This window comes from Felis catus, chromosome B4, assembly GCF_018350175.1.
Source record: "Felis catus isolate Fca126 chromosome B4, F.catus_Fca126_mat1.0, whole genome shotgun sequence".
NCBI lineage: Eukaryota > Metazoa > Chordata > Mammalia > Carnivora > Felidae > Felis > Felis catus.
Window position 1 is genome coordinate 44125679 of NC_058374.1, and position 15627 is coordinate 44141305.

General features: G+C 38.6%; 1 protein-coding gene across 3 annotated transcripts in view; it reads right to left on the minus strand.

The window, feature by feature from the left end:
• CLECL1 (C-type lectin like 1) overlaps positions 1-15627 on the minus strand; it is a 29649-nt gene continuing 14022 nt past the window's right edge. For 2 of the 3 annotated variants that reach the window (XM_019834481.3, XM_006933505.5), the window contains 3 exons: positions 10714-10883; positions 4842-4954; positions 1-4044 (listed from right to left, as the gene is read on the minus strand). In XM_019834481.3, the coding sequence (XP_019690040.1) occupies positions 3930-4044; positions 4842-4954; positions 10714-10883 (398 nt within the window). In that variant the 3' untranslated portion in view covers positions 1-3929. The remainder of the gene's footprint in view (positions 4045-4841; positions 4955-10713; positions 10884-15627) is intronic. The other variant, XR_006600531.1, reaches the window with a different exon arrangement.

The following is a 15627-nucleotide window of genomic DNA, read 5'->3' on the forward strand; positions in this document are numbered from 1 at the left end:
TATATATAAACAGATAAAAGTTGAATTATTTTCTCTCATTCCCTAAGCTTTTGTATGGTGTCTACTAGTTGATTTTTTTTTCTTTTTCCTTTCTTATCACTAAGCTGTAGTAAGTCCGTTATTGATGTTAATAGCTGCTCTCAATGTCTCAGAAGACCATAGAGAAAACGGGAAGTTTTCTACTGTCTCCCTAAGAACACGTTTGTTTAATGGCTCCCTCTGCTGGAGAGAGTCTGCACTGCTTGTTTTTGTTCTCTGATACAATGACGGGGACAAGCTAGGAAAGTTCCTAGACATAGCTGGAAATTTTCCAAGGAAATTGGCCTAAAGATGAAACCACTGCTAACAGCGTTGTGAGTTTATGAAGAGATGGATGTTCTGGATTATCAGCATTGTAAGATGTCTTCTGTTAAAGTGAGGGCACCGGTCGAGAAGGACTGAGATCTTGAAAACTGGAATGGGGACATACGGGAAGATTCCACTCAAGCTAGGGACATGGAACCCGAAATTCTATTGAGTCTTTTTTGCCAGTAAATGTAGCCCTTTCTTAGGAGGCTAACCTAATTCTAAAAATAGGAGATCATGCTCCCTCCATCAATTCCCAGACCTGAGCCATTTTACAGACCCAGAATCTCTGTAATTTAGAGTGGGGAGAAAGCCTTTGAGAAAGAACTCTACTAAACAAACAAAAAGAAATGATATAGTTCATCTTTTTCCTCCACTCTTCCCCGAAGAGATCTATGACCATTTACCTGGGTAACTATACATTGAGGAAAGAGAAATAATCAAACTTTTGAGCAGTTGCTGGGCAGTGGCTCAGAATGGACACTGATTTCAGGAGACCCAAGCCATCGGTGTTTTATACTGATCAGAGTAACAGCATAAGTAGGTCAAATGATGAGTGAGATTATGGATTCTGTCTGCCGCACAGTGAGTCCAGCTGGTCCCTCAAGCCCGAGTTTTGTTCTCTTCATCCATCACAGACTTCTCCCTTTGACTAGGCATGTGGATGCTGGTAGCTTCTATTTCCTGAAGACTATAATCCAAGAACTCCTGGATGTATATGTCCAAATGGGATAGGCTTCCAAATTTGAAAGGAGAAAGAAAATAAGAAAGGTTCATTTCCAAAGGATCTGCGCCAAGATTACTAAATGAATTATTCTAGGACCACCAGAGAATCACTTGCTAGACTTCCGCGTAGAGTCGCATGAGCAGAAAGCACGCCCAGCCCGTGCCTTTTAGTGAACTGATTGCAAACCAGAGTCCCTGCACAGTCATCAGCAGTGTCTGAATCCCAAGACCTTTCCAGACTACTTGCAGCACAAACTCTTAGCTACTTTTGTGCCTATTCCCCGTGCACAAGTCCATGGTGCTTATCATCCCTTACAATATTGTGTTTTCAAGTGGTTTAGTCCGAAAACAAGTCTAATAAACATTCTTATAGTCCTATGAACACCTCTGTGCTCATAAAATAAAACATTGTTGTTGGAATGTAGCGCCATCGTGCCATAACGCAAATGCTTTACCCATCCGTTCACATACAGTGTCCAACTCAACATACAGACGTAGGATTCTTACGTTATGATATGACTTACAAGAAAGCTTCTAAGGATGTAACCGCCATAAAGAGGTGAACATAAACGTCACAAGAAAGTTTGTTTCTGAAGCATTTAAGCCTCCACGTACACTCATTTGGCATTCATAGGATTCTCTGTCAATATCATCGCCCACGCAGAAAAATTCTCCAGTTTTCCCTTGGCACTCAATGACTTACCGGTGAGGCCTCCGTTGTCCGAGCCTCTGGTCTTTTGCAGCCTATCTTTCCAGCCTCATATCAGCATTTTACTTTTGTGATCATTTAGGGAAAACAACACCGTAAGTAGTTTTTTGAGCATTTATGCGCTAGACATTTAAAAAGACACGGGAAATATAAAACCAGTTATTATGTAGTTTATAGTCAAGTGAGGGTGGAGAACATTAATCAAATATTCACTCAAATACTGATATAGGTAAGACCAAAATTGTGATAAGTTCTGGGAAGGGGTATATAATGTTGGGATATTTGACCTCGTCATGGAGCTCAGAGAAGATCCTTAAGAATTCAGATTTTTATGGAGAGTGGTTGAGAGTTCACTTGATAGAGAATAGAGAAAAGAGACTTCCAGATACAGGGAAAATGTCTGTCAGACAGTGTGGCGAAATTGTGGATGAGTTCTTGAAATTAGTCTAATATGGTCGTGGTACTGGGAGTTTGGATAAGTTTTGTGTAGAAAGACACTAAGTAAGCGAGGATTGTAGCTGACTGGGATTTCTAGGCTGTGTTATGGAGTTTGGTGTTATTCTAAATTTATTACTTTTTTGACATACGTTTTTAAGTTTATTTATTCTGAGAGGGAGACAGAGAGTGTCTGAGCAGGGGGAGGGCAGAGAGAAGGAGAGACAGAATCCCAAGCAGGCTCCCTAATGTCAGTACAGAGCCCAACACGGGGCTCTATCTCACAAAGTGTGAGATCACGACCCGAGCTGAAATCAAGAGTCCGGCGCTTAACCGACTGAGCCACCCAGGCATCCCTGGTGTTAGTCTAAGAACGATGTTGCAGTGTTTTTCAAAAGAAGGGTTGTATTGTCAGTATGTGTATTTTTAAAATATCACTTAGGTTACGTGGTAGAGAATAACTGAAACGGATTAGGAGTAGAACAAGGAAGGCCTTGTTAGGTCAGTCACTTAATATTTTGGTACTTTTGTATTAAGGTTGTGAAAGCAATGAAGGGAAGAGGTGAGATTTGAGAGATATTTAGTAAAAACACTAACAATACTTGGTTTTGTGGGAGGGAGAGTGGATAGCAATACAGAAAGGTAGGCCAGATAGAGGGTGATGACGACACAGCTGGACTCTAAGTTGTGACATTTCTTGTCTTGTGTGGTGTGCCATTGACTGAGACACGGAGTGCTGGAGGATGGTTCCTTTCATGAGGAAAGTGATTGAACTATTTTTTTTAAAGAATTTTTTTAATGTTTATTTATTTTTGAGACAGAGATAGAGCATGAATGGGGGAGGGTCAGGGAGAGAGGGAGACACAGAATCTGAAGCAGGCTCCAGGCTCCGAGCTGTCAGCACAGAGCCCGACGAGGGGCTCGAACTCACGGACCGCGAGATCGTGACCTGAGCTGAAGTCAGACGCTTAACCGACTGAGCCACCCAGGCGCCCCATGATTGAACTATTTTTATATATTGAGTTTGAGATGCCTTTGAGATTTCAGATTTCATATGTTAAATGTCATTTATTAACTTTCTTTGATATAGTAGAGACAGTGTATGCACACTTGCTCGTAAGCAGGGGAGGGGCAGGAGAAGGAGAGAGAGAATCTTAAGCAGACCCCACACCTAGTGCAGAGCCCGATTTGGGGCTCAATCTCATGAGCATGAGGTAATGGCCTGAACTGAAATCAAGAGTCAGATGGTCAACCAACTGACAGCCCGGTGCCCCAACTTGATATGTTATATAAGCACTACCGTATATGGGTCTGGTGATCCGGGAAAAGTCTGGGCTAGAGATGTAAATTTGATTTTGATATGAAGTTCTTCGTAAAAATGTAATTAGGTAAGGATATTATAGAGGGAAGCTGTGGAGAAAATAAAGACCGAAGTTTCGAAACCACATGCAAAATGAGAATGGGGATTGAATAACTGATAATTCAGACGAAAAAATACATTCATTCTATCTTCTCAGTTTCTACAACATTTCATTTTCTCTATTAGCCTTCCTAAATCTCTGAGAAATAGTACTATTCCCACCCGAATGAACACACACACACACACACACCCCTGGGACACACGTGGCCCTCTGGACTTTGATATTTTCTGAGTTCAAACTTCATGTGGTGTCTTTCCGTCAGAGAAATGGAGACTGATTTCCTGCAGGGTGGGTTACAGTTGACAAATCCACGGATTAATTTTCTCACATTTTTGTTCAGCTATCTTAATTTGAGACACCTGGGCACATTTCATGCTCCGGGTCCGCCATTTTTCTTCTATTGAAAACCTATGAAGGAAGAAAATGGTTATCTTTACAACAGCATATGTCCAGAGACTAAAGAGGGCCTCAGAAAATATTTTCTAATTTTTAAAATAAAAAACATGAGTATTTAAAGAATTTAAACAATATACAATATGGTGGGTAAGGTAATTCTTCCCACCCTCAGTTTTATTTTGCAAGGGAAGTTAATAGTTAAGGAGTAGTAGTCAAGGTTATATGGATAATGCTAAAATGGCACTTCTGGTTTTGTTCATTTAAAAACTGTTGAAAAGAGCAGACATTTACATTTTGTAAACTATACTTGTGGTCTTTTTTTTTTTTTTAAGAGAGGGAGAGAGAGCATGAGTAGGGGAGGGGGCAGAAGGAGAGAAAAAGAGAATGTTAAGCAGTCTCCATGCTCAGTGAGGAGCCCCAAATGAGGCTCAACACCATGATCCTGGGATCATGACCTGAGCTAAATCAAGAGTTGGATGTTCAACCAACTGAGCCACCCAGGTGCCCCTAAACTTGTGCTCTTATAAGAGATTTCACATTGGTTAATTTGCCTCTGTAATAAAATAAAAGGACACTATTGGCAAATCCTGCTTCCCATCCCTAAATCTTCTGAGTGCGTGGAGTGAGATGTCTTTTTTTCCTCGACTTTCCGAGTAGACCATTTTATATGAATATTTGTCAGATCATATGATTAGGTTAGGAAATTTATACCTGTTTCCTCAGTTCAAGCCCAACAGCATCAGACGACTCTTTCTTGTCATACAGTATGGGATTAAAATCACAAAAAAGCTAAAATACAATAAACTCACAGATGGGAGTCAAAAGGGTTGTTGTCTACCCAGGTCCATGATTCCTCTCCAGGTGGAATAGTCAAGCCAATCCAGTAAAACACTCCCGTATTTAGGTGCTTCCATAGGAAACTCTAAAGAGAATAGGAAATATTATAGGAAACAACTGATCGATTCTTATAGATACAAAAAATAAATTTCTCAAGAGGACCTTTTGTATGCTGGTCCTACACGAGAAGCAGGGATTGAACTTCACACTTTCCTAACAGATCATACTGGAGGGACAAAGTGCCGCACTACAATGTCGTAAAGCGTGCGTGGTTGCCGGAGATCCTAAGACTGCGAAGATGAACTTCCAAATTTGAGTCCTGGCTCGACGATTGACTGCTGTGCATCTTGGCACAGTTGTTGAATCTTTTTACTTGTGTTTTCCCCAATCTCTGAAACTCAGATTATAGTAGTACCTATCTCAAAGAGCTTTGTTATTAAATAACATTATTCTACACTGCTTGGAACATAATAAATTCTCATTACATAAATGTTAGTGGTTATAATTAATTACAGGTAAGAAGTAATAGATAGAAGCAAGAGAATATGCAGGGAAGAAAGGAAGCAATATCTGAGCTGACATGGTACATATTGTTCATAGTTTCTTTTTTTTTTTTTAATTTTTTTTTCAACGTTTATTTATTTTTGGGAGAGAGAGAGACAGAGCATGAACGGGGGAGGGGCAGAGAGAGAGGGAGACACAGAATCGAAACAGGCTCCAGGCTCTGAGCGATCAGCCCAGAGCCCGACGCGGGGCTCGAACTCACGGACCGCGAGATCGTGACCTGGCTGAAGTCGGACGCTTAACCGACTGCGCCACCCAGGCGCCCCTATTGTTCATAGTTTCTTAACAACTTTTTCTGTAGTAATAAAACCCCTGAGCCATATCTATGGCCAGACATAGTAAGGATATGTGTCCCAGGCTCCCTTTTGGCTAAGTGTGACAATGTGACTAATTTCTGGCTAATGGAACACGATTCAAGCGCTACTGAAATTCTAATCAAGCACGTAAAAGGTAGGGCTGTATCTTTCCATTCATTATTTCCTTCTTTTCTGATGGCTAGAATGTCCACATGGTGGTCCATCAACCGGAAATAGGTGGACACAGACAGCACTCTACAGACAAGACTAGGCATCCATAGCTGTACGGACTAAAACGTGAGTGACATAACCAATTGCATAGAGGAATAGATACATTTTCCCCCTATTTTAGCACTTCAACATTGGAAACATCAGACAATCCATGGCTCATAGTAGTTTAACTGGGAGTTTTGTTTTTGCTTTCTAATTGTCCTGACGCTTTTAAGTGTACTAAAGGGATATCTTATAAGTGAAACTGTTTTAGAGTCAATAAAGTGAACATCTACCTTGTTTAAGCTACGGTGATTTTGGTTCTCTGTCACATGCAGCTGAACTCATAGGCTAAATGTCATAACTGTTTGTAAGAAAATAAAGTCGTTATGCACGCATACAAGACAACGTCGTGTTGTTCCATTGAATGATCTTTGCGCTATGGTAAAAAAAATCAGTTGACTGAATTTTTGTAGGTCTGCTTCTGGCCTCTCTATTCAGTGTCACTGGTCTGTCTTTTGCCAATTCTACACCATATTAGCTAATTTTGCTTTATAGTAAGACTTGAGATCGAGTAACGTACATCTTTCATTCTTCTGCTTGCTTTGGGCCTAGTTTGTTCTTTTCTTAGTTTCTTTTTTTTTTTTTAAGTAGTGTAGATGATTCTACATTATTTTCTTTTCAAACATAAGCACTTAATGCAATAAATTTCCCTCAAAGCTCTGCTTAAGTTGAAACCTGTAAATTCTGACACATTAAGATGTTGTTTTTATTCAATTGACAATATAGTTTAAAAATTTTGCTCTGATCACTTCCTTTTTGACCCAGTATCATTCAGAAGTGTGTTGCCGAATTTTCAAACGTTTGGGAACTTTCCAAACACTATTCAGTTCCTAATTACCAGTTTAATTTTCTGAAGGTCTGAGATGCTTTGTAGAAGATCTATTTTTGAAGATTTTAAAAGTTGATTAAGTTCCCACATATGGTCTGTCTTCATCAAAGTTCCATGTGTTTTGAAAAAAAAAAAAGTGTATTCTGATGTGGTTGGATACAGATTTCTATAAGATCAATTAGGTTTAATTGGTTTATAGAGTTGGCTATTTATTTATTTATTTGTTTATTTATTTATTGGGTTGTTTTTTCAGTTACTCAAAGTGACATGTTGATAACTCCAATAGTATTTGTGGATTCCCCATTTCCTCTTAGTTCTATCAGTGTTTATCTTGCTGATATATATATATATATATAATAAAATATATATATAATAATAAAATATATATATCAGCAAGATAAACAGATATATATATATCAGCAAGATAATAAAATATATATATAATAATAAAATATATATATATATATATATATATATATATATATATATATAATTGACTCCTGTTGTGGGATTCAAGGACCAAAGGGTGGAATATTATGGACCAAACTGCGTCTCTCCAAAATTCCTATGTTGAAGCCCTGACCCCCAGGACTTCAAAATATGACTGCATTTGGAGTCAGAGCCTTTAAAGAGCTGATTCAACTAAACTAGGGCTATTAGCATAGATCTTAATTCAATCTGATTGCTGTCCTTATAAGAAGGAAAATTTGGGCACACGGAGAGACACAGATACGCCCACACAGAGGAAAGACTACGTGAGGACGCAGTAAGAGGTGGCCGTCTGAAGCCAAGGAGAGAGGCATTGGCCGATACCTTGATCTTGGGACTCAGCCTTCAGAACTGCAAGAAATTCATTTCTCTTGCTTAAGTCATTAAGTTTGTGGTCCTTTGTCACGGCTGCCCCAGCAACCGCATACAACTCCTTTATCATTTTGCAGTATTCCTTTTTTTTTTTTTTTTTTTTTTGCTTGTTTGTTTGTTTGGAGTGTCCTGTTTCTTTGGGTCCTTTTATTTACCTCATACCCAATGATTTGACGCTAACTTGACTTGACAAAACCCACTGGTTTTGTGCGTAGTAATGAAACGAGGTTACTAGTCTGTCCTAGGGTTGAAGTTAATCGTTAGGAGGGTGGGTTTCGCATCTGTTGCTGCTCTGGTAATCCTCGGTGCACCTCGGGTTTCAAATTCCTGCCGTTGGCATCTTGTGTTCAGTGGTTTTGGTTTGTCTGTGTGCCAGGGAAATGTCTCCTTGACCTGAGAATTTAAGTCTCCCTTCTCACCATGCCTCATGAAGATCTCTTTGCCCATTCTTCTTCCTCCCTTGTCCCTCCCCCTTCTTGACTTCCTATTTGAAACTTGTTAGCTTGATAATAAAAGGCAGCGGAGGCAATGGTCTTTCTTGTTTTGATTATGCCTCAGTCTTAGGCAGGCACTCACCCCTGTCTTCTCCGTGCGGCTTTCTCTGTTCTGCTGCGCCTCCTCTGAATGTAGTCATGGTCCCATTGTGTATTCTCGACCCTCCCACGGGAGTATTTTCGGTTCCCAGTCCTCTTTCTCACCTGCAGTGGGTTTCACCAGCGCCCTCAAGGCAGCTGTCCTTGTCACCGGCATGCACATTAAGGCTTTTGTGCCATAGCACAGTTAACAGACAGGGGGACAAGGATCTAGGGGGAATTTCTTGCCACTTCCGCATCACTGCTCTTTTCTTCTCCCAGGTCTGTGCCACAGTGGACACTTTCTTATGGTTCTTTCCAATCTTTTCTTTTCTTCTTTTAATGTTGATTTGTTTTTGAGAGCAAGAGAGAGACACAGGGAGACAGAGCGTGAGTGGGAAAGGGCAGAGAGAGATGGAGACACAGAATCCGAAGCAGGCTCCAGGCTCCGAGCTGTCAGCCCAGAGCCCGACGCGGGGCTCGAACCCACAAGCCGCGAGATCATGACCCGAGCCAAAGTCGGACGTTTAACCGACTGAGCCACCCAGGCGCCCCGCGCCCCTCTTTCCAATCTGTTCTTTGAGAACCAGTGACGTTGACAGAAAAATAACCTTCCAGGGTTTGTCGAATTCCCTTATTTCTAAAGAGCCCAGGAGCCTCACACTGTTCTTGCACCTTACTCTCAGCCTGAACTCATCTTTAAATTATTTTGACTGAACTCTTCTTTCTGATGCGTAATGCCTGATTTGTGTATCCCAGGTGAGTGAGGGTGTGTCTTCTCTTTCCCACAGGTACCTGTTTCAACACAGATTTTGGCCCTGCAAACCTACCTTTCCCATGGATCTGAAACAAGTTGGCAATTTATAGTTGGCTATTTCTTACTGTAAAAGTTGTAGTAACGTTTCTTCAAGATCTTCGCATCTTGCCGTGAAAAATCTCCTCGCTTTTGTTGGTTTGTTTGCTTAAATACTTCTTTTTCTCGTTTTCTTCTTCTTCCTCCCCCACCCCTCCTTTTTCTCCTTCTTTCTACTTTCTTTTTTTTTTTTCTTTGCCATCTGTGACACTTGGGTTTTCTAGGTGGACTTATAATTCTCTTCCTTTCATTTTATTCTTAACTTATTTGAAAGCTAGAGACAAATTTGCTGGAGAAATTATTTTCCGTTTCTTGGAGTAATTATTCTTCTGTAATATATATCTTATCCGACTTTTACCTGCCTTCTTTGGAGAAATTTGGAAACGGAAATATTTATGTATAAATTCTATGCTGATTCCTTTTAGATTCTTATCTATCCGTGAAAGAGAACAATTATACCTGGCCCATTCAGTTGTTTAAGAATAATGTGAAGGGGTGTAATCTGAGCTGGAGGAGGGGATTTTTTTTATTAAAATATATTGTCTCAGTCTACTGGTCTCCCCCATCTGGTTTATTGATTGCCTAGATGATATGTCTTTTCTGTATTTCAGCATCCTTCCCTTTGATGGTGAGCAGGAAAGAGATGAGGTTCTTAGTGAAATATTTCACTGAACAATTTCTTCATGCAGGGATTTGTTATTTATCCCTTCCAGAGCATTCTGATGAGAAGCCTTCCAGTTGATACCTGCTTCCCCTCTCTTGCCTTAAAATTGACCTCAAGGAGAAGAATACAGTTCTTACTCTATCCTGGATTCAGCTCATATTTGAGTCAATTTGAACTGCATCCGATAGACAGTCTTACAGGTTGAGATTTGGTGTTACACCGGTTACAGTGAGAAGATAGTTTACTTCTTTTTTCTTTTTTTTAATTTTTTTTAACGTTTATTTATTTTTGAGACAGAGAGAGACAGAGCATGAACGGGGGAGGGGCAGAGAGAGAGGGAGACACAGAATCGGAAGCAGGCTCCAGGCTCCGAGCCATCAGCCCAGAGCCTGACGCGGGGCTCGAACTCACGGACCGCGAGATCGTGACCTGAGCTGAAGTCGGCTGCCCAACCGACTGAGCCACCCAGGTGCCCCACAAAACTTCAATTTAAATTCAGCCAGTTAGAGAAATACTCTGCTCAAGGAAGAAGGTCCTTAATGAGGACTATTCTGTATTTCTTTTCTCTCAGCATCATCTTAATTTTAGCTGCCATGATATCTGACTGCAGCCTTTGTGAATATTGCAATAAACACGAGAGATGAGGGAAGATATTTACCGTCTTACGTTTTAAAATGGAATCTAGTAAGCAATGGGGATCCCCGGTGGAGAAGTTAGGTGTAGAGTAGCAAATGAATTCCTCCAATCCATAGCCACTCCCTCCCAAAAAGCTTAAAAATAAACATGTAGTTCAACAATTCATTCAACCAACATTTATGTAGTTAATAGGAATGAGGCTTCACATTATTTTCATAGAAATTTCCAAGTATGTAACACAATAACTGTAATGAAAAGTGTGAAGGATGCTATAATCTCCAAGTTTGATATCTCACCATATCGATGAAGTCTCGAATCACCATGAGATGTGAATTTTTCATGGCACAGTCATTTTTACTTTCATGCCAAGATTTATTAGCCTCAGCAACCCAGTAACATTTCCCCCCATGTAGCCTCCAGTCTTTCGAAGGGCATGATTTATGAGCAGTAGAAGAGTTGAAAGAAACTGGAAGGAAAAAGGATAAGTAATTAAAAGAGACTTAGAACTATATCCCTAATACCACATACAAGCTTCTCAAATTTTGTTAAATTATGGTCTAAAGCTTTCTTTGACAAAAGTATATGCTTTTCTCAAGGTGGATTTGGAAAGAATACAGATTAACAGAATTTCAACCGTGTGTATATTCATTCATTCTTCCATTCTTTTTCTGTTTAATTCACTTAAAAATATATCATATTTTCTATCAGCAAGGCAATGCATAAGACACTAGGATCAAGACTGTATAGGGTCAATGCGGACACTGCCTGCACTCAAGTCTCAGGCAGATAAAAATTTTAAAGTAAAATACAAATTAGAGATTTTAATTAGTGGTCCACCATTACACCAGACATTTTGGGAGTTATCTATCACACTGGAATATATTTTCTTGGACAAAATTTGCATAATAAGTGGCCCCCAAAGCTTAAGATAGATTGATCCTCCCATATAAAAAGGATCCTGACATCCCCAAATGTGCTTGTAACAGGTAGTTTTGATTTATAATATTTGCCAGTAGGTTTAGATGATGACACATAGCCATCCTGGATATACCAGTAATTTATTGCCCTTGAAATAAATATCCTTTAAAAACACACATACATATACATAGAAAATGACTTGAAGGCACTGAAACATGAACAAAATCAGGCAGATTTTGGAGGGAAAGTGACACTTGAAATAGATATGGAAAGGTATATATTTTTTATTTTTACAACTTTTAGCTTAAGACAGCCCAATGTTGGTGCCATGTAGAGTGAGTAAAATTTCAATAGACAATCTGCAGTCTTTTGAGACTAAAAAAACAAAACAAAAACAAAAACAAAACAAAACAAAACAAAAAAACAGAGAACAGAGTTTGAAGCAACCACAGATATTGAAAATGGAGGATGAATCCCATGAAGAAGAAAAAGAAAACATAAAGGATGTGCACCGAGTTCCAAGTATAAAAGTTTTCCAAGTCGCTGCCTGATGCATGTGAAAGCTACATTATAGCTAAGGATAAAATAATTTATTTGGGAAATAAAAAGAATCTGTTTGAGATTTGAGCTACTGCCCAAAAGATAGATATTTTTGTTTGTTTGTTTTAGAGAGCAAAAGTGGGGGAGAGTGGCAGTGGGAGACAGAGACAGAGAGAGAGAGAGAGAGAGAATCTTAAGTAGACTCCACATTCAGTGCAGAGCCCCCATGTGGGGCTCAATTCCACATTCCTGGGATCATGACCTAAACCGAAATCAAGAGTCAGACCCTCAACCGCTCAACCAAATGAGCCACCCAGGAATTTCCCAAAAGACAGAAATTTAAATTTGAGGTCAGCTGTACCAAGTCCCTGCTAAAATAGGAAAATCAACACTGTTTGGAGAAATACATCAGCATACAGACTTCTCAGCATAGCCTGCACAATATCCAAGGGCACAATCTCCAAATGCTTGGCATAGGAAAATCAGGAAAATATGACCGATTAAAAAGAGAAAGGAAATCAATGCAGCACAACAGGAAAATGATGCAGATTGATAATTATCCCCAAATATTCTAAAGCAGCTGTTCTAATTAGGCACAAGTATGTAAAAGAAAATATGTTTGTAATTAAAAAATGGGATACTTCTAAGAAATAGAGAATTTTTACTTTTGTTAAGAAATGAAATTTATAATTAAGAAATGCATGATATGCAAATTTCGTTAGATTGGGCTTCAAAGCAGAGAATTAGCAGGAAAAAAAATGTTTAGGGAACTTGAAATTGTACAACATAAAAAAACAAGGAAAAACAGTTGGAAAAAATATACAAAGTCTCAACGTTTTACAGGGCAATTTAAAAATATTTAACATACATGAAATTGAAATCCTAGAACCATCAGAAAGAGAAAATAAGGGGAAAAATGGTAATAGTTCAATTTCCTCCAAATTATTTAAATATATAAATCTATACTTTCAAGAAGCTAATCAAACATTAGGCAGGTATTTTTACATACGTAAAAATAAAATAAACTGCTTACAACAGAGAAAAATCTTGAAAACAGAGAAAAATTGCATGCGATTTGTAGGGAAACATTAAAAAATAAGCCCTTTCACACAATGAATTATGGGGGGCAGAATATAGTGAAAAACATCTTCAAATTGTTGAACAGAACCAAGAAACACTTAACTGTAGAGAACAAAGTGATGGTTACCATAGGGGAGGTGAATGGTGGGATGGGTTAAGTAGGTGATAGGGATTAAGAAGTGCACCTGTGATGAGCACCAGGTGTTGTATGAAAGTGTTGAGTCCCTGTGTTGTACAGCTGAAACTAATCAGATATTGGTCCAGTGGTTTTGCATTTTCTGATTTGATTCTTGGTCAATTCTTATTACATATATATATATATATATATATATATATATATACACACACACACATATATATACACACATATATATATACGTATATATATATACATGTATATATGTATATATATACATATATACATGTATATATGTATATATATACATATATACATGTATATATATATATAAAATTTCTGTCTTTCTTTTCTTCCTTTATCTATTCTGGTTGTTGTTTTGCTTAAGCAGAAATTTTTAATCTATTCTTTTTACACCTCTTCTGTATCTCCTTCTTTATTTTCCTTTCTCTTTCTCTGGATTAAGTGATAGAGTTTCTCTGATTATCTGCTTGGTCAATTTTTCTCTCTCTCTCTCTTTTTTTTCCTTTCTTTTTCTCTGCCCCTGTCATTTCTGTCTTTGTATGGGATAAGGCTTCTTCCACTACCACCCCATTTTTAAATGTTTTCCAGGGTTACTTCAAAGACCAAATCAAAGCACACCTGGTGGAAGGTCAAAATCACCACTACGAGTAGGGAAATAAAGCAAACAGAGTCACAACAAGAAAGAGGGCACAATACACTCCCAAAAGACCTTCTGAAGGGCCAGGCCCTGGACAGTGTATGACCCCCTTTTATAATAGTAGTGCTCACAGGTGCAGGACATATAACAAGCTATTAGGACACATAAAAGACAGAAAACTAGCCAAAATGGTGAAACGGAAGAAATCTCCTCAAAAGAAACTTGAGAAAGAAATGACAGCTAGAGAATTGCTCAAAACAGATGTAAACAATTTATCTGATCAAGAATTTAGAATAATAGTTATAAAATTAATAGCTAGGCTTAATAAAAGCATAGAAGAGAGCAGAGAATTTATTGCTGCAGAGATCAAGGAACTAAGAAACAGTCATGATGAATTAAGAAATGTTGTAAGTGAGGTGCAAAATAAATTAGGTGCAGTGACAGCAAGAATGGAGGAAGCAGAGGGGAGAATAAGTGAAATAGAACATAAAATTATGGAAAATGATGAAGCTAAGAAAAAGAGAGATAAAAAATACTAGAACAAGAGGGGAGAGAATTAGAGATAAGTGATTCAGTGAAACATAATAATGGCTGCATCATAGGAGTTCCAGAAGAAGAAAAGAGAGAGAAAGGGTCAGAAGGTTTACTTGAACAAAATATAGTTGAGAACTTCCCTAATTTGGAGAAGGAAGCAGACATCCAAATCCAGGAGGCACAGAGAACTCCCTTCAGATTCAACAAGAATGGGCCTTCTCCATGGCATATCATAGTGAAACTGGCAAAATACAAAGTTAAAGAGAGAATTCTGAAAACAGCTAGGGACACATGGGCCTTGACCTACAAGGGTAGACACATAAGCGCAGTAGCAGACCTGTCCACTGAAATGTGGCAGGCCTGTAGGGAGTGTCAGGAAATATTCAATGTGCTGAATAGGAAAAATATGCAGTCAAGAATCCTTTATCCATCAAGGGTGTCATTCAGAATAGAAGGAGAGAAAAAGGTTTTCCCAGACAAAAACTGAAGGACAAACTAACCCTGCAAAAGATCCTAGGGGGACTCTGTGAGTGGAACACTGCAAAGACTACAAAGGACCAGAGACATCACCACAAGCATGAAACCTACAGATAACAAAATGACACTAAATCCATATCTTTCAATAATTACTCTGAATTTAAATGGACCAAATGCTCCAATCAAAAGGCATAGGGTATCAGAATGGATAAACAACAACAACATCAACAACAAAGAAAACAAGATCCATCTATATGCTGTCTACAAGATACTCACTTTAGATCTGAGGACACCCTCAGCTTGAAAATGAGGGAATGGAGAACCATCTATCATGCTACTGGAAGTCAAAAGAAAGCTGGAGTAGCCATACTTATGTCAGACAAACTAGATTTTAAACTAAAAGCTGTAACAAGAGATGAAGAAGGGCATTATATCATAATTATGGAGTCTATCCATCAAGAGGAGTTAACAATTATAAATGTTTATGCTCCCAATTTTGAAGTACCCAAATATATACATCAAGTAATCACAAACATAAGCAATCTTACTGATAAGAATATGGTAATGGCAGAGGGCTTTAATACTCCACTTACAACAATGGACATAGCATCTAGGGAGAACATCAATAAAGAAATGATGGCCTTGAATGATACACTGGACCAGATGGACTTGACAGATATATTCAGAATTTTTCATCCAAAAGCAGCAGAATACACATTTTTTTTCGAGTGTACATGGAACATTCTCCAAGATAGATCACATACTGGGTCACAAAATACCCCTCAATAAATAAAAAAGAATAAAAGAATTGAGATCATACCATGCATATTTTCAGATCGCAACACTATGAAACTTCAAGTCAAC